The 23,485-nt window shown below is 45.0% G+C and overlaps 1 protein-coding gene and 1 long non-coding RNA gene across 6 annotated transcripts in view; one reads left to right on the top strand and one right to left on the bottom strand.

The window, feature by feature from the left end:
• The window catches only part of tnrc18 (trinucleotide repeat containing 18), a 47,637-nt gene extending 24,305 nt beyond the window's left edge, over positions 1–23,332 (top strand). The window contains exons 6-30 of one of the 5 annotated variants that reach the window (XM_032537704.1): positions 1,654–1,741; positions 1,913–2,112; positions 3,211–3,357; positions 3,908–4,092; positions 4,872–5,286; positions 5,610–6,593; positions 6,739–6,884; positions 6,967–7,100; positions 7,695–7,808; positions 7,951–8,134; positions 8,222–8,537; positions 9,341–9,553; positions 12,426–12,599; positions 13,073–13,530; positions 13,945–14,082; positions 14,726–14,867; positions 14,955–15,072; positions 15,746–15,821; positions 15,996–16,104; positions 16,463–16,579; positions 17,310–17,453; positions 18,466–20,228; positions 20,349–20,585; positions 21,103–21,177; positions 22,391–23,332. In XM_032537704.1, coding sequence (XP_032393595.1) covers positions 1,654–1,741; positions 1,913–2,112; positions 3,211–3,357; positions 3,908–4,092; positions 4,872–5,286; positions 5,610–6,593; positions 6,739–6,884; positions 6,967–7,100; positions 7,695–7,808; positions 7,951–8,134; positions 8,222–8,537; positions 9,341–9,553; positions 12,426–12,599; positions 13,073–13,530; positions 13,945–14,082; positions 14,726–14,867; positions 14,955–15,072; positions 15,746–15,821; positions 15,996–16,104; positions 16,463–16,579; positions 17,310–17,453; positions 18,466–20,228; positions 20,349–20,585; positions 21,103–21,177; positions 22,391–22,597 — 6,884 coding nt within the window. In that variant the 3' untranslated portion in view covers positions 22,598–23,332. The remainder of the gene's footprint in view (positions 1–1,653; positions 1,742–1,912; positions 2,113–3,210; positions 3,358–3,907; positions 4,093–4,871; positions 5,287–5,609; positions 6,594–6,738; positions 6,885–6,966; positions 7,101–7,694; positions 7,809–7,950; positions 8,135–8,221; positions 8,538–9,340; positions 9,554–12,425; positions 12,600–13,072; positions 13,531–13,944; positions 14,083–14,725; positions 14,868–14,954; positions 15,073–15,745; positions 15,822–15,995; positions 16,105–16,462; positions 16,580–17,309; positions 17,454–18,465; positions 20,229–20,348; positions 20,586–21,102; positions 21,178–22,390) is intronic. The other 4 variants (XM_032537707.1, XM_032537706.1, XM_032537705.1 and 1 more) reach the window with 4 other exon arrangements.
• Positions 23,046–23,485, bottom strand: part of LOC116703110 (uncharacterized) — a 1,036-nt gene continuing 596 nt past the window's right edge. Inside the window, exon 2 of the long non-coding RNA XR_004335342.1 lies at positions 23,046–23,324. This is a non-coding gene — a long non-coding RNA (uncharacterized LOC116703110). The remainder of the gene's footprint in view (positions 23,325–23,485) is intronic.

Genomic DNA, 23,485 nt, shown 5'->3' with positions numbered 1-23,485 from the left:
GGAGGATATAGGCTAATGATGAGAGATGGACAGATGGACGTACTGTAGATCAATATGTTGATATACGGGAAACAAGAGGTTTGTCGGGAAGTAAAGAAGTTGAAAGAGTGTGAGATGGAATGAGGACCAGCAAAGGAGGAATGGGCAGAAAGAGGGGGCGTGCAGTGCTAATCGCTGGCTTTCTGATGCAGAGGGGATAACATGCAGGACAGGCTCACTGTAACCTTGGTAACAGTCTTGAAACCTTACCCGCAGAGCATGTCAGGGATTGTTAAAGTCCCTTGTCCCTTTATGGGCTACACTTACACACATTTTCAGAGCAGATTTATACACTTGTATAAATCTTTCTGCTGCTCGGGGACCTTCAGTCAGCGGCGATAAGATGGAAGAGGGTTAACGGGAAAGAGTGCAAGAAGGAGAGTCTCATGTTTATTCTGGACTGCTTGGTGTAGTCCTGCCGCTTCCCCTTTTTATTATTTTTTTGCTCTCCATCTCTGTCTCATGCTGTTGGCCCCTATAGTAAGCGTGATGGGTTTAAGGCTTTGTGTGTATAACGAGGCAGAAGTGGTATGTTCACACGTCTCCTGTGGCACTAGACTAATTGTGTGTGTGTGTGTGTGTGTGTGTGTGTGTGTGTGTGTGTGTGTGTGTGTGTGTGTGTGTGTGTGTGTGTGTGTGTGTGTGTGTGTGTGTGTGTGTGTGTGTGTGTGTGTGTGTGTGTGTGTGTGTGTGTGTGTAGGCTGTGGCCTTACGTGTATTTTTAGCTTATCTCGATTTTGACATGTTGTGTCGTGTCACCATTACATAGCCAGTGTCACCTTGTCTTCCTCCCCCCCATCTTCTTTCAATCTTCTTTCACAGCCTATATTCTTTTCTTTAATATATACTCAGTTTCTTAAAAGGGTAACTTTGGTATTTTTGAACCTCAACACTATTTTCTCTTGTTTTTAGTCGACAATCGACCCTTCAATGTACGTCCTCTAAAAGTGCTGTTTGGTCACTGACGTGTGCAGATTATTGTTTTTAAGTGTCTGACAACATTATGGAAAGGATCACTACAGAGGTCGACCCCCAACAACAAGTTCCTTTTTGTTTTACCTTGAAACACCCCCAAAATCCTTATCGCCAAACTCACCAGGCTCCATTTAAATAAACATGAAACACACTTCATTCTAAGTCTACAGAATTAATATGGCTATCAAACTGTCAAAAGTCATCTTGGTTTGTCTTTCCACTGTTCCTCCGACCACCACTCGGGTTCGGTTGAAGTTAATTCACCCTGTGACGTGTGAAATAATGCCGATGCTGAGTACACACTAAAAGTACTCTTTAATTGGAGTCTGGTGAGATTGGCGATTTCGGGCCGTTTCTGGTTAAACAAACAGGATTTTACCTTTTTTAGGGATCCTTTCCATAATGTTGTCCGACACCTATAATTACAGCCAGTGCCTGTCGGTGGCAGAAACAGCGTATTTACTGGGCAGAAACTGACGATGCACTTCTGCAGTTCCTTTGTTCACCTTAGTTACTTGGACAACAATGCATGGGAAAATAGGGTCCAGGTTGAAAACAAAGGAAACTAACCATTTACACTCAAGGAGCCTCCGTGATGCAGCTACTAAACATCGTTATGTGTGCCTGAACCCATCATAGATGAGGAGCGAGGGGAGGAGCGCGGCCGTCACCATGATGACCGACTGCTGGGGGGCCGGCTGGAGCGCGAGCAGGAGAAAGTGCTCAGGTAAGGGGGGTGGGGCTGACGCAGTAATACTATCCTTCCTGACCTTAAAAATTGAGATACAGCCGAGTTTGTGAAAAAACTTGCACAGATTTTTCAAATGCATAACTTATTGTTCATTAAATGTACTTTCAAACACAGCGCCTTAAATAAAACCGTCTTGTTTCATTCCAGAGAGTCCAAGGAACTGGCAGAGTATACGCAGATGCACCCAACCCCGCTGTCTAGCAGCTTGACACCCAGCCTCATGACCCCCAACCTTATGGTGACAGGAGGGGCGGGACGATGGCCTCCCGACCCCTCAACTCTGACCTCTCACCCCTGGATGCCCCAACCTGGAGCCCCCCCGGTCTGGCTCTCCAGCTCCCCATACAGTACGTGGATCTACATGATACTGGTGACACTTGCTTACACCTGCCAGCACACAAGTTTGGATGTTCCCAAAATTGCGCTTAACATTCCATGTAAAACTTTGTATAATGCCTGAAGTCAGGCATATATTTACATATTTATTTTATTTTATTTTTTTAAATAATTTGATGGCTTATACCAGGAGAAAAATAATTAGATGTACTTCACTGATTTTGAAGAACAGTTCATGTTTAAACTTCAGGAATTCCTTAGCTTAATGCCAAGTTCTGACTTCTCAGTTGTGAAGATTTTTCTTTGTAGTTTTTGTATGTGATAGTTATCTTGTTTTCTTTGGTCTATTTATTCGGCATAACATGCATCCACATGCATGACGGACAAATCTCTTTGTCGGAGATGAATGACCTCCCATCTCTTCCTGTGAGCTGCCACTTCATATGTCCACTCTGGTAGATTGACAGATGTGGACAAGTACTGCGGCAAGCCACTCAAAGCATTAACAGGCCTAGTACAGTAGTACCAGCCTCTCGTGTCCTTTTCGGTCAGCATCTATGTCGTATTCTCTGTCAGCAGAGTTATCCAACCGGCTGCTAAAGACTAAAGAGTCTAAATCGGTTAACACCAGACCGTGGGGCATGCACTGTAGCCTTTTGTGATTGGTGTAGCATAAAGAGGAATTGCTGTCTGTGTGTCCAGTGGCTTGGTCAGCAGCCTCCAGGGGTCAAGTTCCACAGACATTCCTGATTTTTTTCCAGGACATTCCTGCTCCTCCAACGCACGCTGTCCAGAATTAACAACATCAAGACACACACACACATACAGTACTTACGCATAACTATACACACAACATCTGAAAATCCGCACATGCAGAACTCCCCAAAGGCCAGCTCTGTCTAGACAGAGGGCGAAAAAGAAAAAAACTAACTCAAAAGCAGCTAAATTGTGTGTGATCACTGATAACTCTATGGCTTCAACATGGGTGTAAATACTGGGTGAAGAATGACGCTGAGTTAATGTTGGTTTTAGCTAAGCTGGGAAAATGTTTTTTTCCTCTCCGTCTCTAACTTTTTTCAAACTTTTTCTTCCCTGCCCTTCTCAATCAGGCCTCGGCCCTTCCTCACTCCACCAGACCCTCCCCCCAGGCTACCCGCCCTCTCTGCCAGGCTCCATTCCCCATCCATACCAGTTTGCCAGAGACCCACAGTCTGGACAGCTTATCGTCATCCCCACCGAACACCTGCCACACTACGGTATGAAAGTGTACACGTGCGTGCGTGTGCATATGAAATATAAAGTATGGCTACGTGATGTTGGTTTGCTGATTTTATTGCTTATAAAATGAATGCGTTTTAGCAAAAACAAATGATTACACTGTTCATTTTGAAACAGATGTTGGTGATGGTAATTACTGTAAACAAATGAGACAATATCCAGCAACATTGACAGCCTCCATATGTTATTGTGGACTGTGCCAGTTGTTGTTGCTTTGTACTCCTTTACAAAGAGAAAAAAACTATAATATAAAGCATTAAAACAAAGCAGTTATTCCCAACCAGGGGTACTTGTACCCAGGCTGTACTTCCACAGTCGGAAAGATTAGATAAACTAGTTTAAAAAATATTAATTTGATTAAACATACAGCCGCATATTGAGTCAGCTGTAACAATAATCTTGTGATTAGAAATCTGTGGAAAAACTAGTTATTAAGCAAGAAGAAAAGACTGAAATAATGACCTAAAAGGAATTAGATAAATGGTTCATGTAGTTAGCTAAAAGTAATATTTGAACCTGGCTTTGCAGGAGGGGATGTACTGGAGCGGGGAGCCCCGGTGTGGCCCGGGGTCTACGGTACCAGCAGCTCGCTGCAGCATGCAGCCCAGCTCCAGCTCCTCTCCCAGCAGCAGATGCTCCGGCAACAGGAGCTGCTCATGATCCAGCAGCACACAGCGCAGGTCCTGGAGCTGCAGAGGAACGCACAGCTAGTCGTAAGTTGACTTTGGGTTGTGAAATGTACACGTATTAATACCTACACATAATTCAAAGATATGTATGTATATGTATGGTGTATATATCCACCTAGATATACGAATCTAAAACAGACATTGCTGCAGCTATAGGAGACTTGTTTTGTGCATAATATTAATGTCTCTACAAACATCACATCCTCAATAAACAGACAGATCCTGGCTCTGTAGAGGAACGGAGAGTTAGAAGTGAGACAAATCATATTGCATACACACATGAACTCACATCCATCGACTGTGTGAGGAGTCCCAGCAAAACTGTTGCCAAGGATGAGGCAGATATTCAGTTTCCTACTCTGACCTCCCTACCCTGTCTGTAGCACTCAGCCCCAAACCCACTGCTCCCTACTGAAGACTTTAATCTTTAAAAATTGAATATATTTTTCATTTGGGGGGAAAAAAACACTGTCGTAATTTCCCAGCGATAATGTTCACCCTTCACACATTTTATGTTATAGTAAAGTTGTATAACACATTTAATAAACGGACACTTAAACAGCGCATCCTGCAGCTGCAGGAGAACACGGTGTAGGAAGTCTAAATAGGGTAACCTCGCACTGATATTTATAATATAATCTAATGGTTAGGTGTCTTGTTCAAGGACACATTGGTTGATGTATCAAAGGGGGAATTGAACCCAGATCTCCCCACCCCAAAGGCATGTGTCATGGCCAATGCGCAGCCACCACCACCACCACCACACACACACATACAAAGCTGCCTGCTCTACTGTGTTTCAGGAGCGTTTAAAAGCCAGCGAACACCGGCCCGAGATGCAAGACAAAGCAGACAAGCGAAACGCCCACCCCAAACCCCGCCCCTCCTCAATATCTTCTCCGTCTCCCTCACCCATCCTGCACCCCCGCAAACCTCCCCCTCCCTCTCGCACGCCGACCCCGTGTACTTCCTCCCTCACCCCTCTGCCTCCGCTCCCCTCCCCGGTGACCACCCTCAAGTCAGAGGAAGGTGGGCAGAGAGTGTTGTCTCACCCACCGACACCCCTGCCTCACTCGCCTTCCCCCTTCTCCGCCTCCCCGCCCCCATCTTCACCACGCCGGCCTAAACTAGAGGCGGCCGAGGAGGGGGAGGTGGGCGGGAGGGGGCAGAGAGAAGTACAGAAGCCGACCTCTGCAACCTTTCAAGGGGTCTACTCTGGTGAGTGGTTGTGTTCTTTATGAGTTGTTGTTGTTGTTGTAGTGAACATATTATCCTGTACACTTGAATGTTTTATTAGTTTGTTGGGCTTAAGACAACCTCTACTATGCCAGGTGTTAAGAACTGCAAAGATGAATGGATTAGTTGTCAACTATTAATTTAATTTGAGGGTATTTTGATTATTGATTAATCGGTTTGAGTCCTTTTTTCAAATGAAGTAAAAATTATCTGTGATCAGCGTCTTAAATGTGAAAATGTACTTGTTTCTTTATTCCTCACTGACCGTAAACTATATTTCTGTGTTTCTCTTACGATTATGACAGATCTCCCTCCTGGTTACCCTTACCAGTCCATCACTGCCCCATTTGGCTCACCGTTCCCCCCTTATCACATCCCAGCACCCACAGGGGCAAACACAGAAGTAGTCCCACCCCACCGCTCCCGCTCTCCTGCCTCTGCTGCCCCTTCGCCCTCAGCACACCTCCATTCAAGGCTGCTGGAAGCCAACATCAAGCCACAGAAACTAGAGCCGTCAAAGACGGGATCTTTTCTCAAGCAGGAACCAGGTCTGGAGCAGCCTGCACTTGACATGATGCCAGAATCTCTGGGTCCCCTTCGCGGGAGCTGCAGCCCTGTGCTTGCCAGCCAGGACAGAGAGGAAGACGGGGAAGTCCCGAAGCCCCAGCCTCAACCGCTACCTCTGCTTGTCCCCAGCCCTCTGCCGCTACAGGGGGAAAGACGGGACGAAGTCAGGGAGGAAGACAAGGAAGTTAAAATGGAGTTGTCATCTTACTCCTGCCAGGCAGCATATGCCCTGCCTCGTCCACTCACAGAGACTGAACCTAAACCCGAGGTCATAAAGGCTCCAGAATGGTATCCAGCGTGCATCGTTGCAGATTCAGACTGCCAGGAGTCGGCTCAGATGTGTGCGTCACTAGAACAAATCACCAGCGCAGTGCGTGAACAAGAACAGCCAGACACTCCGATCAACTCGCACAATCCCAGTCAGAAAGAAAGTGTCACTGAAACTCCCGCTTATTCTCCTCCCACCTCCAACTCGCCACCCCCGCTGGTCATCGGCCCTGAGGATCCCATGGCAGGGATGTTCGCTCTGCTGGCAGCCAGTGAGATGGCCCAGGCTCGCCCCAGCACCCCACCCGCCCCAACGCTTACACTGCATACAGAAAACCCTCCCATGGGTGCAGACTGCAGCAGCGCCGAGGCTCTGGAGATGGTGGCACTGGAGGGGATGGCCCTGCTTAGCCAAATGGCCCAGCGAGAGATGGAGCACATCAGCCTGGAGCAAGGTGAGTAGATATGAGGGGGTGGGAGGATGAGAGAGGCGAGGGTAGAAGATAAGTTGTAATTAAAAAATAATTCTCTCATCACCTCTGTTATACAAGAGGTTTTTACATTTCTCTAATGTTTTAATACCGTCTGTACCCCAATCAGATCTGACATTAGAGGGTCTGGACTGTCTTCTGGAAGCAAGCAGGCAGATTTTGTTGGAGGCCATCGAGAAACAGTCCCACATCGATCTGCCCAGAACGCTGGACCCCACCAAGAAGTATAGCTGGAGGCAGAGGAAGGAAGAGCCGGTGAGACACATGTCATGGCCACCCAGAGATGAAAAAGTTTTGGTCTGTTATATTTTGACACCTTTTTCTCTCTTCTCTGCAGCTGTACAGTAAAATGTCCCTGGACGTGTTGGACGCAGTGGAAGTGGAGTACCGTGTCCGCCTGGCCGAGCTGCAGAAGACATATAAGGAGAAGCAGAGAGATTTGAGCAAGCTGCAGAGACGCAGAGACAAGCGGTGAGTAGGCCTGTGACAATGATTATAGAATTGTCTGATAGTCAATTTTTCTAACTGCATTTAATTGCTAACATTAGCTAAGGTCTTAAGGCGTATGATTGGTAGTTGTTGACTTTGTTTAGATATGCCAAATTGTAATTTTATAAGTGATAATTTGGCGAACTATATATATATTTTAAAATTTTCAACACGTCCATAGCAACAAAAATAACAGGGGGAGGGGGAAATACACTTAGAAAACGTTTTTTTTAATGATAATATTGAGGCGTTGTTTAACATGTAGTCTGTGTACTTGTGTTTTTACATTATCTGGGTCTCATGACAGTGATATAACCAAAAGATGTTTGAAAAAGGGATAAATAGATAAATCATAAAAGTTTTTTTAATTTGACTGAAAGAAAATGTTATTGTTAATCGCAGTTATTTCTTAGACAATTGTACAGCAACATTTTGAATTGTTACAGCTGTGGTGGGGAGCTCACACACTTCACTGCAAGGAACCACAAGTTGAATTAATCCCACTCCTGCTGTTATTATTACCACGTCTCCACCCCAGACAAACACATGCCTATAACTCTTTAATGCATATGTCAGTGAGCGGCAGCAGCAGGAGGACGAGAGGCGGAGTCTGACCAGACGGGGCAGAGGACGACCCAGGAAGAGGAAACACTTAGCTACACCTCCCAAACTGGACAGCAGGCCTGGAAAGTGAGTGAGATCTCCACCTTAATTCATCTTATTTTCTTCTTTTTAAAAAAAAACAAACAATTTTGCATGTCGTTTTTTTTTGGTTTTTGGTTTGCTTTTTCAGTTTTTGGTATAAAACATTGCCAATATCTCAATGCCTCAGGGTGGGTAGGACAGTGCAATACTCTGAGGACTCTGAAGCTGGGGAGGGACAGAGGAAGAGGTTTCGGGTGTCCAGAGAAGACGAGGAGACGGAGGCAGGAAGTGGAGGAGGAAAGGTGAAAAAGAAGAAAAAGAAGAAGAAGAGCTGGAATGACCAGGAGCCGTCCACCAGTCATGCTCTGGAGGTAAGAGGTGCATGTTTTCTTTTGGCTGCAAATTTAACGCTGGTGTTTTGATTGATTAACAAAGTGTTTTTTTGGTGGTGTTGTCAGGTGTTGAAGACGAAGCGGGGCCATGTGTGTGAGCAGGAGCAGCTGGCGTCAGACCTCGACAGAGCGCTTTCGCTCACGCAGCTCGGCTCACTCGGCGCATCGCGCAAGCTTACCTCCGCCTCCAAATCAGACAAGGCGAAGGGCAAGTCTGCGGAAAGTCGGATGAAGGAGCGCGGCATCCACCCGTCGGCCAAAACGGGGAAACACAAGATGCCCGCCAAGGCTTCGTCTTTGGAGACCCTCCCTAAAGTGAAAGGTCAGAAGAAGACTGCTTTGTTCTCCACCATGAGATCAGAGCTCAGCAGCGGCTCCAACAGTGAGTAGACCACCAACATAACTGCTTTATATGACTGAGTCCAGTCATATATATCTATCCATCTATCTTTACAAAATCTAACGAGTGATACAAATATTTTACCTTATACTTACTGCTTTTATCTTGTTGTATGAAGAATATTCCTCATCTAACCTGAGGTTGAGTAGTAGACTAAAAGACTTCTTCCAATCCCACCCCTGCATGTCCCTCATCCTCTTGAAGCCAGCATGCTGCATGGACACGGTGGCGTTGTACAACTACTTCATGGTAGTGGTTAGGGTTGTAAATCACAAGTTCCATCACGACACAGTATCATTTTTTTCGATTCTTTCGACAACGATTCAATATTTGCTGATTTCACAACGTCTGCCACGATACAAATCAAGTTGTTTTGATTCAACTCGCGCCCTGCGATCAATTTGAGGCAATATCATGTCCATTTAACACAATCCGTAACATTTACATCAGCTCAGCAAAAAGGAACTGAAATTGATCATTTTTATTATTGAGCTCTTCCAGCCATTTACATAAAAAAAGTGTGATTTCCAGAATAAAGGCACATCTTAAAGATGATATGTATCGATATTTTGACTTTGCATCAATGGTAATGGATTATTCTCCTGTTACACACCCAGGAGTAGTGGAACATTAGGTCGAGGTTATGTTGAGTCGAGTAAATGATTAAAAATATAGATTCAGGTTTGGTTTGAAGAATCCTTGCGGAGTCCTGATGATGTTGAGGTCAAGCAGAGACCGTTTCATGTTTATTTCATGAATCATTGACCGCACTTTCTCTGCACCAGACTCAGATTCAGAGGAGCACAATTCCGCTCGAGGGGGCTGGCCCTCTCTCTCAGGCACGCGTTCCCACGGCGACCTGACCCCGAAGAGGCGGTCCGCATCCTCGCCGACATCCCCGCTGTCCAGCGAGAAGTGTCGGAAGAAGAAACACAAGCACTTATCCCTGCTGCTGGAGGAAGCGGGCCTCAGCTCGTCCGACGACTCCTTCGACCAAGGTTACTGACCAAATGTTACAGAGCAGAGTCAGACAGAAACGTGTCTCTGAGCCTCGCCGCAGCTTGTGTCTTTGTTTGCGTTTCGCTAAGGCAGCTGTTTACGTAGAGTGCTTTAGCTTGACGATACCTACCTCTCCTGCTGCTGGCTTTTCTATAAAGTTGCCTTTTTTTAAAAAAAGAAGAAAAAAAAAGAGTTTACTTATTTCTATGGTGTTTTTTTATTGCCTGGATTGCAAACCGTTTTTGTAGCATTTGTACATTTGAAAAATTGTGTGAAGTGTGAGATTCTTTCATAAAGTTGTATTGCAGTTTTGGTACCTATAAGCTTTATTAAAGGTGTTGATTTGATTGGCACAGAAAGCGAAGCGCTGTGGTCCTTGTGTCTGCTTCATCTGTCTGTCCGTCTCCGTCAGTCTGTCCAGCTGCACCTCACACACCCTTTAGTCTGCTCTTTTCGTCAAATATCCCTTCAGTTCCTCATGGCAAAGGTTGGAAACACAGTGTTCAGCTTGAGGTTTACGTTTGGGGAAACTTAAAACATATGTAGAAGATTAGTTCAGAGCACACAGAGCTGAATCAGATAGGACAGATAAGACATTTATATCCCGGTCAGTGTAAATGTCATAAAATAATAGTAGTAGATGGATCTTTTTTCTTCTAGTATTGGGAATTTGTTAGTTCAATTTACATCAGACTAAATGTTTATTGATGATGTGGTCTAATATTTGATGATGTGGGAGAAATAAATGCATCACTACTCATTCTAAACTTCTTGACGGCACCTATCATATCACTGGGGATATTTGGACAATAGAGCCCCTCCTGTGTCTACTAAACCTTCAAATAACCCTTTTCCCTTTTACGTTGCTCTCTCAGTCCACCTTGCTCTGTCCTCTCACCTCTGCCCCTCTCCCCTACCTGTCCTACCCATGATGCTTTAAGTGTCTCTCAGCCTGTTCCATGTGCTTGTGCTGCTGCAACATTACAGAAGCTTGGTTAAGGACTAGCGCAGCCTTGAGCCTATGCTACCTCGCTACGGCTAGTGGCTAAAGCTTTGCTTAAGCTTGACTGTGCTAAGGCCAGGCTACGCTACGGCTAGGCTGCGCTCTCACCGCCGCACTGCCCCGCCCTGCCTGAGGCCACACCCCTGTCACCTGCTCTGTAAGTAGGATGCGCCCCTCCCTCTATTCTTCATTGACCGCTAACATGGACCATGCTGAAATTTAACTACATTACACAGAACATTAACTTTTACTTCTTTTTTTTTTTTTTTTTCGCACAAATTAAAGCTCTTGAATGAGAGCCAGGGTTACCTCTACTTACCCAACTTTGTGTCTCCCGATGGCTCGTAAGAGTTTATAGGAAGACCTATTGGGAAAGAGGATGTAACCACGGTTACTCAAACTTGATAGAAGACATTATACCGAGGGGCCTCACAGGGCTGTCCGCAGTGCTGCCTGTTGTGTCGTCTGCCTGCTTCAGTTAACACATAGTGGATTCACAGTACAACGTATACTCCAACTTTGGCTCCTAAAACAAGTCCTGACGACAACGTCAAATTAGTTCTTGAAATTTTGGTTTGTCTTGACCTACAACAAAATTAATCATTTTTGTCTAATTTAAAAGTAGCCTAATAAATCAAATGAAGCATTAGTATTTTTGGTTAAAGAGTAATGTAACACTTGGTTTAGCTTCTTACAGGTGTAACAGACTTAAAACATTCAACCAGGGATGCACCTATTAGACTTTCTAATCCCCACACCCATACGTGGAATTCGGCTGACGCAGAGTACCCGTCTGATACCGTGTTTAATTAATAAGCTTCACCGTGCTATGCCTCACTGTGTGGACGTGACTGGGATCATTCTTTCATGTGTAAGCATCAGATTTGACTGAAACACTGCTTTCTCAATTTTGTGAAACAAAATGTAAGAAATAAATTCACATATTTAAATTAGCTGAATTTTTATATATTATTTAAACAATAAATTGTGCGCCAGGAATAACTAGAACAACCATTCAAGTGTAAATCTTTTAAACGCAGCAACAAATTGGTCAAAACTTAAACGGGAATTAAAATTCCAGTGCATAATGTATGAGATAAACATAGAACTGAGTTGAATAGATTGGCCGCGTTGTCACCATACCTGATCTAGCTGTTTGAGTCAGTATCGGCCCGATATCAGATATCCGTATCATATCGGTGCATCCCTACTTTCAACCAGAGAGGGCTGAAAAACTCAGCCTGGTTTTACTTTCTAATAACCTTTTTGTAAACAGTAATTATAGTTAATTTGGGGAATTGTATGCTATTGTACGCTTTAATATATAAAGATAAGCTAGTGTACTGTGCATCCACTCACAATGTTAACACTCTAACCCCAGAGGAGACACTACTCCTGCTCATCTGTTGCTATGGACCTAACTGCTAACTACCTGCAACACACAGCCCACTGTGTGTGTGTGAGAGAGAGTGTGTGAGAGAGAGACTTGCATGTTTGTGGTAAATCCCAATTTCTCCTTCTGTATCTTGCTTACACAGCATTACAGTGTGAATTTGGCTGCTTGGTGGTTTTGACAGTCTGTTTTTTCTCTGAACTGTTAAGTCTACATGTTATGGTTTGTGTGTCTGTTAATGTAATATAGTAATATGTCCTGGCTGCTGTGTCCTACACAGGGCTTGATTAAGTCTGTATTTAGTGTATTGTCTTAAACAGCTGTATCTTTATCATTTGTCTTTTGTCATCTTGTCAGTGGTGCAGTCTGAATCAGTAGGAAGTGGAAGTGAGAAGTAGGAAGTGATTTGACCTTTGGCCCAGACTCGTGCTCAGTTACTTTCATCTCTGAGCTGATCATATTTTCTCTAAAACAGAAACCTCCGAGGACGACTACGAGAACGAGGATGAGTCCGATTTGGACAATAATGATGGCTGTGAGGAGAGTGGATTGGGTCTGCTGGCCCGGTTTGCAGCAAGCGCGCTCCCTGTCAGCTCCACCCCATTGAGCCTTATCCATGATGAACACCGCAGCAGGCAAAGCACTCTGGGTAAAAAAAAAAGAAGAAAAAAAAAGGATTACCTTTTTGTTGAGAAAGCAGCAACAAAAAGAAAAGTAGAGAAAATCATGGCTCACCTTTAATCCTATATTGAAGTAGCCTGCAGAGAAGCCTGTTCTCTGCACAAACCCTCCTGCTTTTACTAATTTCACAGATTTCTTTCCAGTCCATAATTGTGATTTTTGTTGTTGTTGCTTTGGTTCAGCGCCTGAGCGTTTGTGCAGGATTATTGATTCATGGTTAAATACTCATTCATTTCTAATTGTCACATGAGGGTGCATGTTGTGATTTAGTCTTGAATTATTTATTAGTTTCAAATTGATCAATAGACCTATTCACAGGGTAATTGATTTCAGATCTAACACCTGAGTTTATTACTCTGTGTGTGTGTGTGTGTGTGGAAGAGAGAGTAAGAGAGAGAGGAAGAGTTTTTACACCATATAACCTTCTCTTCTCCCCTCCAGGGTCTTCAGAGTGTGAGTGGTCAGACTCTGGCTCGGACATACGTCTGAGGAAGTTCCCCTCTCTGCTGCATGGCAAACGTTCTGCCCCAGAGCTCCCCCTATTGCCCCCGGCAACCCGCCGCATCGACCAGCCCAGCCCCTCAAAGCGAGATGACTCTCTGCCAGTCAAACGCAAGCCTCTGCCTAAGCCCCGGCCCACGCCCCGGTCGCCGCGACCATTTAGCTTCGACTCCGCCTCCGGGTTTGGAGGCTTCAGCGAGGACGAGGGCTGGACCCGACGCCGCAGCGAGAGGATCTTCCTCCACGACGCCACCGCCACAGCCAGTCCGATGCCCGTGTCAGCATCCGCTTCCACCAGTCAGAGCTCCTGCTCCAGCTCAGCCCCACCTCTTACCCCGAAGCCAGCCTCCAGACCCAAAGCCTCTCCGCCTAGCAGAGAGGGGAAAGATGTGGTGAAAGTACGTCAATAATTCATCGGGTTGTTATTCACCAACTGAGACAAGCCTGTAAAGCAAAGAGGCCTTTTTTCCCCGCCTCTCTTTGCTCCTCTTCCTTTTCTTCTCTGTTACTGTTTCGCTACTCTCCTCCTCCCTCAAACTCTGGTTCCCTCGCATCCTTTTGTCTCCCTTGACACCTCTCTGTGTGTGTGTGTGTGTGTGTGTGTGTGTCAGCGTGCCAGCAGGGTTTCCCAGTAATTCAGTCACTGCAGTACTCCCCTGCTGTCAGTGCTGTATTGCTGACATGAAAGGACAACTGCAGGCAGCCTTTCAGCCTCCCACCCTGTGTGTGTAAAGATGTAAATCTGTCCAGTACATCCTCCGTGTTATTATTTATATGCATGGTTTTAACTGATTGTTGTGCATTTCGAAAACCAGAAAAAGAAGCTGAAGGACTCTCCTCTGCCCGTGAGCCCGTCCACTCTGTGCAGTCCAATCACAGACGCCCCTCCACCCCTGAGCCTCAGCCCGGTTCGCAAGAGCCAACAAAAAGCCAAGACCAAGGCCAGAGAGGTCAGTGGGAAGGCTCAGCTGCAAAGTCATTATGGATGTGAACTTGGTTATCCCGGCAAGAACAAAACCAAAAATGTTGAAGTTCTTAGACCTCAATGTGCACACTGCCACTTCACTTCATAGCTCGCTGTGTTGGATGAACACATTGCGTACACAGCAACAATAAATCTCATGGTGTTAATTCATAGCTTTTGTTGTAATTAACACCCTTTTGTTTTTGTTAGTGAGAAGAAAAAGTGAGGCCCATGTAACCTGTGATTTCTGCCAAAGTGTTGCATTGCTCTCCATCTGCCACCAGCCACAAACTCAATTTGTTTTGGAAACACTAAAGGCAGCTGAAATGTGTGCACAGCTCCTTGTGGTGGTGGAGGAACAGCAGAAAAAAAGATTGTGTACTCAACAGCATAAGTGTTGTAATATGTTACTGTTTCTCTCTGAAGAGTTAATTTACAGTGTGTCAGCCTGGGAGTTTAGTGTGCTGCCACAAATTAATCTTAAGTAGTAGGGGCACCTTGCAAAAAAAACCAAAAGTCAGGTGCATTCCACACACAAAAATATGTCTAGAACTCAGATTTCACTTATTGACGGAATGGATAATTAGTGCTGGGACATTAAAACGCCCTTGTGTTTGTGTTTTTCGCAGCCTTCCAGGGGAGCGGTGAGCCGGCTGATGGAGAGCATGGCGGCAGATGAAGACTTTGAGCCCAACCAGGACAGCAGCTTCAGCGAAGACGAACTCATCCCGACACTCAGCAACAGCGTATCGGAGCGGTCCTCCACACCTGGTCAGTACACATAGACACCATCCAGTACTGTTTCAAGATGTGGCTTGCACAGGAATTAACATGCATTGCATGTGTTGTTGTGTTCAGCTCCAGTGCAGTGTGTGTTGGAGAAGGATTCTCTAGTGGACGGACTCAGAGTTTTGATCCCGATGGACGACCAACTGTTGTACGCAGGACATGTGAACACTGTACACTCCCCTGACATGTGAGTACACATTTCATCTTTAGAGACCAAAAAAGACTGGAGAACAGGGATTTATTTGTATTTAAAAGTGGAAAATTCTGCGGCAAATCAATCTGTGTGGTCCGATTTTGATAGCTGAAGTTTGCTGTCCTTGATTCAGCTGCACATTGCTGGAAGATGTGTGGAGAATCCCAAGAGACCCAAAGATATAGAAGAAAATATTATTAGGCAACACCTCCAGGTGCACACCACAGTGACCTGTAGCAAAGCCACATTGATTTTTTTGTATGCACAACACAGAGAGGATTTGAACTGGTGATATAATTATTTTAGAAAGCTAAAGCCTGCTGGCGGAAAGCTTAGCTTAGCATAAAGACTGAAAGCAGGGGCATACAGATAGCCTAACTCAATTGTTTTTACATTTAGGTTTCTGTGCTGTTTGAATTAAAGAGATATATTGTGTTAATTAGTGAGCTTTAGATGTGCTGGTAGACACATGTAAACTTTGCAGAGAGCCTGGCTAGCTGTAGATTTGTGTAGGCAAAATCTTCAGGTCTGTGTGAATCCTTCAGAACGCCATCTTGTCCCGTCACCCAGCGGATGTGACTCTTGAAACTGTGAGACAGTGTCGTTAAAAGCTCTGGCCCTTCCTCACTGACCCTAACCCTTTGGTTTCCTCGTTTCCTCTGTGCAGATACAGCGTGGTGGTGGAGGGGGAGAGAGGGAACCGACCACACATCTACTGCTTAGAACAACTGCTGCAGGAGGCTGTGAGTGAACTCGCCCATATGGATCTTCTGCATTTATTGTAAAACCCAAAGCTCCACATCTCTCTGTTCCTGGTGATACATGAGATGTGAGACGCTTAAGCGGGGTTAAAAAAGTGAAAGCGTTACATGCATGGGCAAAGTCTGCCCTGTGAAATAATTTAACTCTGTGTGCAGATCATCGATGTGAAGCCTCCGTCCGTGCGCTACCTCCCAGAGGGCACCCGCATCGCTGCCTACTGGAGCCAGCAGTACCGCTGCCTGTACCCTGGCACTGTTGTCAACGGTACAGCACCAGCACGCAAACATACACCCACCACTTACATAATAGGATTGATAATACACTTACATGGACGATTTAATTGTAGCTGGCAGCAAACAAACAAATATAAAACATCTTTACAGAGTATAATGCAGCAGAGTTTATTACTTTGAAGAGCCGGAGGGTAATGGAGTCTGCGTTCTGTTCTTATTGAACACTTATCTTTCAGTGGGATTTACCGCAATTAAACACTAAGAAGCAATACTGCTTGAGGGACTGGGTGTCACAGAGTTATACAAATCAAAACGCGTGCGCAGGTTTTTAATCTCTGAAAAGCGTCAAAATGAAATGTTCTCTGCTTACGTTTTCCTCCCCTAAACAGGAAGTTCAGATATTGACGAGAAGGATGATCTTATTACCGTGGAGTTTGACGATGGCGACACAGGCCGCATCCCCCTCTCCCACATTCGACTGCTGCCACCAGACTACAAGATCCACTGTGAGAACACACACACACACACACACACACACACACACACACACACACACACACACACACACACACACACACACAGAGTCATAAATAGCGTACCTGCATGTGTGTGTGGGCCTAGGATCACGCCTGTCTGCGTGGTGCATGTATGTTGATGGTTTTAGCAAGTATTTTCCCAGTAGAGTGCTGCTAACTTAGAGCTAGTCCGGTATATCCGGTATACTCTTTTAAATTAAATATATATCCATGTATAAAGTAGTTATTTTATGTTTTTTGCCTCCACATTAAATAGTGGGAAGAGACAACATGAAATACTTAGCTTCCAAAAAATTTAAATATTAATTGAGCATGGTGCTCAAAGCACCTTGTAACATTACAGTATTTATCCCTGTGGGCACTTTTGGTGATATCTGCACATCAGAAGCTGGTGTAAATATTTTCCTTTTTGAAGGCAGGGTGCTTCCCTTCTTGTTTTAGGAGGGAGTGAACACTGCAGAGTGCACACATCTTAAACAAAACACAATGTTCTTAAAAATAGCTGATAATCTTGGCTCAATGAGAGGTTTGCAGGAGACAGAGAACAGCATTCCTCTATTCGGATGTTTTAGTTTTTTCTTGTTAAGAAACCTGAACAGCTATGATTCCCCGCAGACGTGATGAAAGCACGAGGAGCATGTAGGTCACACACATATTTCCGATAGGCCCTAAAACCTGCTGGCTCTCTGCTTCTGTCTAGGCGCGGAGCCGTCCCCTGCGCTGCTCGTGGCCAGCTGCTCCAGGAGGCGAGTCCGCAAATGCAGCAAAGACGCGGGAACAAAGCCAGAGGAGACCGCTCCCAAGATCAAAGGAAAACCTGGTCGCAAACCCAAACCCAAACCAGGTGAGATCATTTAACTGCTTCCTCAGGAACCGATGGATGGATTAAATAATAAAAGTCTTTGTTTTTTGTTGGTTCTTTGGGGCTGTAAGCTTGATTTTTAGTATCTTCATTATTCCACCTAATGATTGTTATTACCAACCCCCCTTGCTTATCCTACTAAAAGATAATATCCTCTGAGTCTAATTCTACTTAACTCTAATGTATCAGTGAAAGTGCTGGTAGAAATGATTGGAATTTCTCAAAAAGAAAAGGTTACGTGCCCCATAGGAGGTAAAAAAAAAAAGATATAACTAGGGCACTGTGCATTAAGTACTGCCATCCCATTTGTCATTGAGTTGAATGCTGCCTTTTTTCTTCTTTGAGTAATTCCAGGGGACGAGTACAGGACATCTCCTCACGTACCGGAGCCAAATGTGTTGGCATAACATCATAAAATGTTATTTGTGCTCATCAGTAACTTAATTATCCATTTGAGACAGTTGGAAATGAACTGCATTTATGTTGATTATTGGGAATAATAATAGATATTAGTTAAATGCAGATTGTTTCTCTCCTTGTCATTAGACCATTAAAGAGGTAACATCAGAAAAGGCTTTTGTCATCATTGTCTTTTGATTAATCTTTTTAAAACAACAGACCCAACAAAAATAGTTCAACGCACAGAGAGATCTTTCATCAAACATCTCATGTTTGACCATGGCTGTCTCTGATATCTCTTTTAATAAATTTGCAGCTTTGTGGTTATCCTCAGTCTATTACTCTAGCTGTAATAAATGGCATGTTGCATGTGTTTGCTGATGCTGGCCTTGTTTCTACTGGGTAAGCAGTTCTGAAACAGTGTTTTCATTTTAGAATTGTTTCTTTTGCCCATTTGTACACTGTTCTCAGCATGTGAGGCTGCAGAGCACAAAAAGCGTGAAGCCGCACAATGAACGCGTCAGCGTCTCTCATTTACAGTTGTAAAAACAAACTTCTTGAACCTTTTTGTTGGTTTTCCTTTCTTATTTTTCAGAGACCTCTATGAACCCAGATGGCCGAGAGAAACCTGATCTTCCATCCTCCTCCACCCAGCCCGTAGAGAGACCGCCGGCTCCAGCCAAGCCTTCCCAAGACAGGACCTCCTCTGTCCAGAAGGCCGCTCAGGAGAAGCCCCGGCCTGCTTCCCGGCCAGCAATGGGAACCATGGCCAAAACAGGCCGCAAGAGCTCCACCACGTCTCCTGCAAGTAGCCCTACCCTTCCCAACCCGGTCTCCAGGAAGGCCAGTTCAGGCCAGCCTCCCGCTACTAAACCCGCCCGCGCTCTCCCTCCCTCCCTCTACCCCTCCACCTATGGAAAAGTCCTGACTGTGGATCTATACAGTGAGCCCAACCTCAGCTCGTACAACAGCCAGCGCAGAGACCGAGAGATTAGCAGCAGTGTCAGTCCCACCACCAACAGACCAATGTCCAGACCCAATATGGCAACATCATCTGCCGCACCCAAGCCAAGTGCTTCGTCCACGCCTAGGCCAACCTCTGCCTCCTCATCCAAAACCAAACCCTCCTCGGATCATCACAGACCCAGCCACAGTGCTGGACTCATCCCCATCTCCAGGCTGTCAATGGGCAAACCCGGCTCGTCGCTGACTTCCAGACCTTCCTCATCTTCACTGTCGTCATCATCTGCCCCTAGACCCAAACTGAAGATGCAGTCTGACCAGCTTTCCTCCAGACCCAGCCCCGTCTCTAGGCCCAAGCCCAGTCCGGGGCAAAGTGACGTGGGCTCGGTGGTGAGACGCAAGCCCTTGTCTGCGGAGCCCCTCGTGAAGCTCGACCATGAAGGTGTCACCTCCCCCAAGACCAAGAAGACCAAGGCTCTGATGTTGCTAGAGGGTCGGGGCATCAGAGGAGATCACACCCCCATCACCACAGCCACAGCCAATCAGAAACTGCTAAAGGCTAAACCGCTGAGAGCTGTGGATAGAGAGTCCTGCCTGCCCGAGAAAGACTCCGCCTACAAAGCACCGACGCTGGCTAAGGAGAAGGCAGAAGGTCGCGGCAGTGCTGCTAGAGGACAGGAGATGGTCACAAGAGAGGAAAAAGGTAAAAGAGAGGAAAGGAAGGAGGTGGAGAAAAGAGAGGAGAGGAAGATAAAAGAGGAATCTCAGAGTAGCAGCAGCTCAGACTCAGAGGAGGAACGGGAGAAAGGGAAGATCAAGAAAAAGAAGAAATGCACCTCAAGTTGCTCATCCTCCTCTTCATCGTGCTCTGGTTCCTCCTCGTCTTCTTCATCCTCGTCCTCTTCGTCGTCCTCTTCGTCCACCGATGACTCTTCTTGCAGCTCAGATGAAGAGAGGACCCCTACTTCTCCACAAGGCCCTGTCACCCCACCTCCTGTACAGGACAAACCCAAAGAAGAAGAAAAAGATGATGAAGAAGAAGAAGGAGATGAGGAAGAGAGGAAGAATGAGGTGGAGGTAAAAGTGGAAGAAGAAGAAGAAGAAGAGCTGTCTCCTCTCTCACCATCTTCCTCTCCTTCAACCTCTCCGACTCCGTCTACTCCCGCTAAACCAGCCACGGGGAAGGGCTCTGGGCAAAGGGGCCGTCCTCCGAAACCAAAGCCCAGCGGAGGAGAGGGGAAGGTGGGCAGACCGAAGCGGAGAGAGGGGGTCCACCTCCCCACGACCAAAGAGCTGGCTAAACGTCAGAGGCTTCCCAGTGTGGAGAACAGGCCCAAAATCTCTGCTTTCCTTCCAGCCAGACAGCTCTGGAAGTGGTTTGGAAAACCCACTCAGGTGAGGAGAAAAATAAAATCACTCATGGTGACATTTTGAAAAACACCTATTGTGTTCGTCCAAATGTTCCTACTTTCACTCTGTGACCAGTCTGTCCTCCTCTACCCCACCCCACCCCAGAGACGTGGTATGAAGGGAAAGGCCAAGAAGCTCTTCTATAAGGCTATTGTGCGTGGCCGAGAGATGATCCGCATCGGTGACTGCGCTGTGTTCCTGTCCGCCGGTCGGCCCAACTTGCCCTTCATCGGCCGCATCCAGAGCATGTGGGAGTCGTGGGGCAGCAACATGGTGGTCAGGGTCAACTGGTTCTATCACCCAGAGGAGACAAACCCCGGCAAGAAACTTACTGACAAGAAGGTAGGAGCCTGACGTTTGGAGGGAAAAAAACAAAAACGTTTTACTGACTTTTACTTGTTAAAGTGAATCTGCCCCCTCCAGCAGGACTGCCGCTCCTTAAAAATTTTGTGTAATTGTTAAGCCACAAACTTGATAAATCACTATCTGAGAATTGTGATTTCTCACTCAGTTAAAGATCATTTTGTCTTATGAAAAATTTAGTCTGAATAACAGAAGGTCTTATTAACGGCTGAGAATGTTTTGACACCTATTTCATTTCAGGAAATGTAATTCATGAAAGGAGAATTATTTAGTTTAATCTCATAATAGAAGCTTCCGCCTTCATTTTTCTCTCTTATTTCCTCATTGTAATACATCATGCTAATGTATCATTAAAAAGCCGTGAAAGGTTCATCATGACTTTTTTAGCCTTATCCATTCATAGCTGTTAGGTAAAAGAAACGCACGTCGGTCTGAATACATCATTGTGTATGATCAGTTTGAAGTTTGTTTTTACTAAGACTCCTGTCCTCTCCAGAACTGGGACCAGATGTGTGGTCAGTCTTTGCCGGCAGCTCTGCACTCTTCTATCCAGAGGAAAGACTTCATGGAGGTGAGAAAGAAATAAAGCATTTAGCTTGTGTTTTTCAGGCTTCAAATCCCCTATAGAATGTATCATAAACATAAAACAGACTAAAGGGATGCTCGGACAATAAAAGTAAAAAAAAACACATAATTGAATTATCAATAAACAATGCTATTAGTTAAATAATATTCCAAAAAGCGCTTTTAAACACTTCTTTTTTGGGGCAGGTGCATCGGTAAAGGTGAAGGTTACCAGTCATACTGGTTGAAGAAGTCCCGCCCACTGTCCAGTACGCATGCCAATACTTTATTTCAGAACTGTGAATTGTGTTTGGTCATACAGACCTTCCTCAAACATGGCTTAAATAAAGTATTTGCATGCGTAATGGACAGTGTGCGGGACTTCTTCAACAAGTACTAGTTAAATAATAAAAATAGAAAAACCTAGAAAGCTTTACACTTTTCCTCCAATAAGTTGGTAAAAAAGCAGTTGTAACTCCTTAGTTCTTTATTATTTTTTTTTATCTATTTTCTTCTATTTTCCCCAGGCAATATTTTTTCTCACCACATTCCTAATATTCATGAGGACTGTGTGGCTAGCTAATGTTGGCTCAATTGAAATCAACGGTAGCGAAACACATTAAGCACCGGCCTTATATGCAGTGTGTTAGATTCAGGGAGAGTATAGGTACTGAGACAACGAAATGAGTGTGTTGTCTAAATTAGTCACAAGAAACAAATGTTGTTTTTTTCACCAACTGGTAAGAGGTTTTAAAGGAAAAAAAACTTTATATTTCTTTTACTCTCTTTTTTTGGCCTTCACAGGGAACAGGTGAATTCAGTTAATTGTCTAGGTGGGTAGAAAAGAAGCGATTCATCCACAGCGTACACAGTAGGGCTGGGCACTTAATCGAAATATTAATCACAATTGCAATTTTGGCCCCAAATGATCACAAAAATTATTTTGCACATTATGTGTAGCACCTAAACTCCAATATTGTTTTGTGTTCTGAATGGAGAGAGTAAAAAAAAAGTTAAAATGGGTAAAAGTATGAAGGGAAATTCCACAGTTCAAGGTGTTTTCGCTGCTGATTTGTTTCATTGTTTCACGTTTTTTTTCAATACATGCAACATCATTCCAAAAGACAATGAGTAATGGGGTTAAATAATCTTGATTATATTTTTTTCAGCCCTAATATACACTAGATTTAGGATAAAACCCCCTCTGTCTTGTGTCGCAGCGCGCCCTCTACCAGTCGTCTCACAGCGACGAGAACGATGTGCAGACGGTCAGTCACAAGTGTCTGGTGGTGAGCGTGGAGGAGTACGAGCAGATGACCCACACGCGTCGCTACGCCGACAGCGAGGACCTCTACTACCTGGCCGGCACCTACGAACCCACCACCGGCATGATCTTCAACACCGACGGAGTCCCAGTCATCTGCTGAACAAACACAAAAAAAAAACTCATCACGAGTTGCTGAAACCAGATCCCGGCGCGACTCACCGCTGAGTCAAACCCGACTGGTCTTTTCCGAGTCTAATCACTGATCTTCATGATGGATCTTACAATGAACTCAACCGCTCCGACACAATGATACACTTCAAACTGACTGTCTTGAGCAGCTTCTACTATAGAGACGGGAGACACTATAGACAGTATTACAGGGAACAACACAGACTCCATCAAACTCCGTGTTCATGGGAAAGCTTCAGAACACACACAAGCCCTTCAGTCGCCTTTTCACATGTAAATATCTTAACACCCACACACATGCACAGTCATGTAAATACTCCCCTCCATGTAATACACACACACACAGTTATATAGAGCAAAATATGAGTGTTTTATTTTCATGTAATAGATTTATGTCAGAGTACTTTTTTCTAAAGAGGTAAACAGTTAAGAAGCTTTAATGAACTGTGAATGATGATACAGGAGAGAGGGCCGTGTACGTCCATCTGTCCTCCCTCTGCCCTGGCAGGACGGACGGACGGACGGACAGACGGACGGATGGACACAGGTGGTGGTGATGTGACGTTGTGATTATGATGTTGCAGTGGTGATGTTACAGTCATGTTACAGTCATATAAACGTATCTACAGAACAGCAGGAGCGACAGACCGAGAAAGAGACGCACAGTCCAACATAGAGCACTTAAGTAAATAAAATCACTTAAAGTGCTCCTATTATGCTCATTTTCAGGTTCATAATTGTATTTAGAGGTAATATCAGAATAGTTTTACATGTTTTAATTTTCAAAAATTACTGCATACTGCACACTGCAGCAGCTCCTCTTTTCACCCTGTGTGTTGAGCTCTCTGTTTTAGCTACA

The sequence above is a fragment of the Etheostoma spectabile genome, chromosome 15, assembly GCF_008692095.1.
Source record: "Etheostoma spectabile isolate EspeVRDwgs_2016 chromosome 15, UIUC_Espe_1.0, whole genome shotgun sequence".
In the NCBI taxonomy this organism is placed as follows: Eukaryota; Metazoa; Chordata; class Actinopteri; order Perciformes; family Percidae; genus Etheostoma; species Etheostoma spectabile.
The sequence above is the reverse complement of the archived record's forward strand: the minus strand, read 5'-3'. Positions and strand labels throughout refer to the sequence as shown.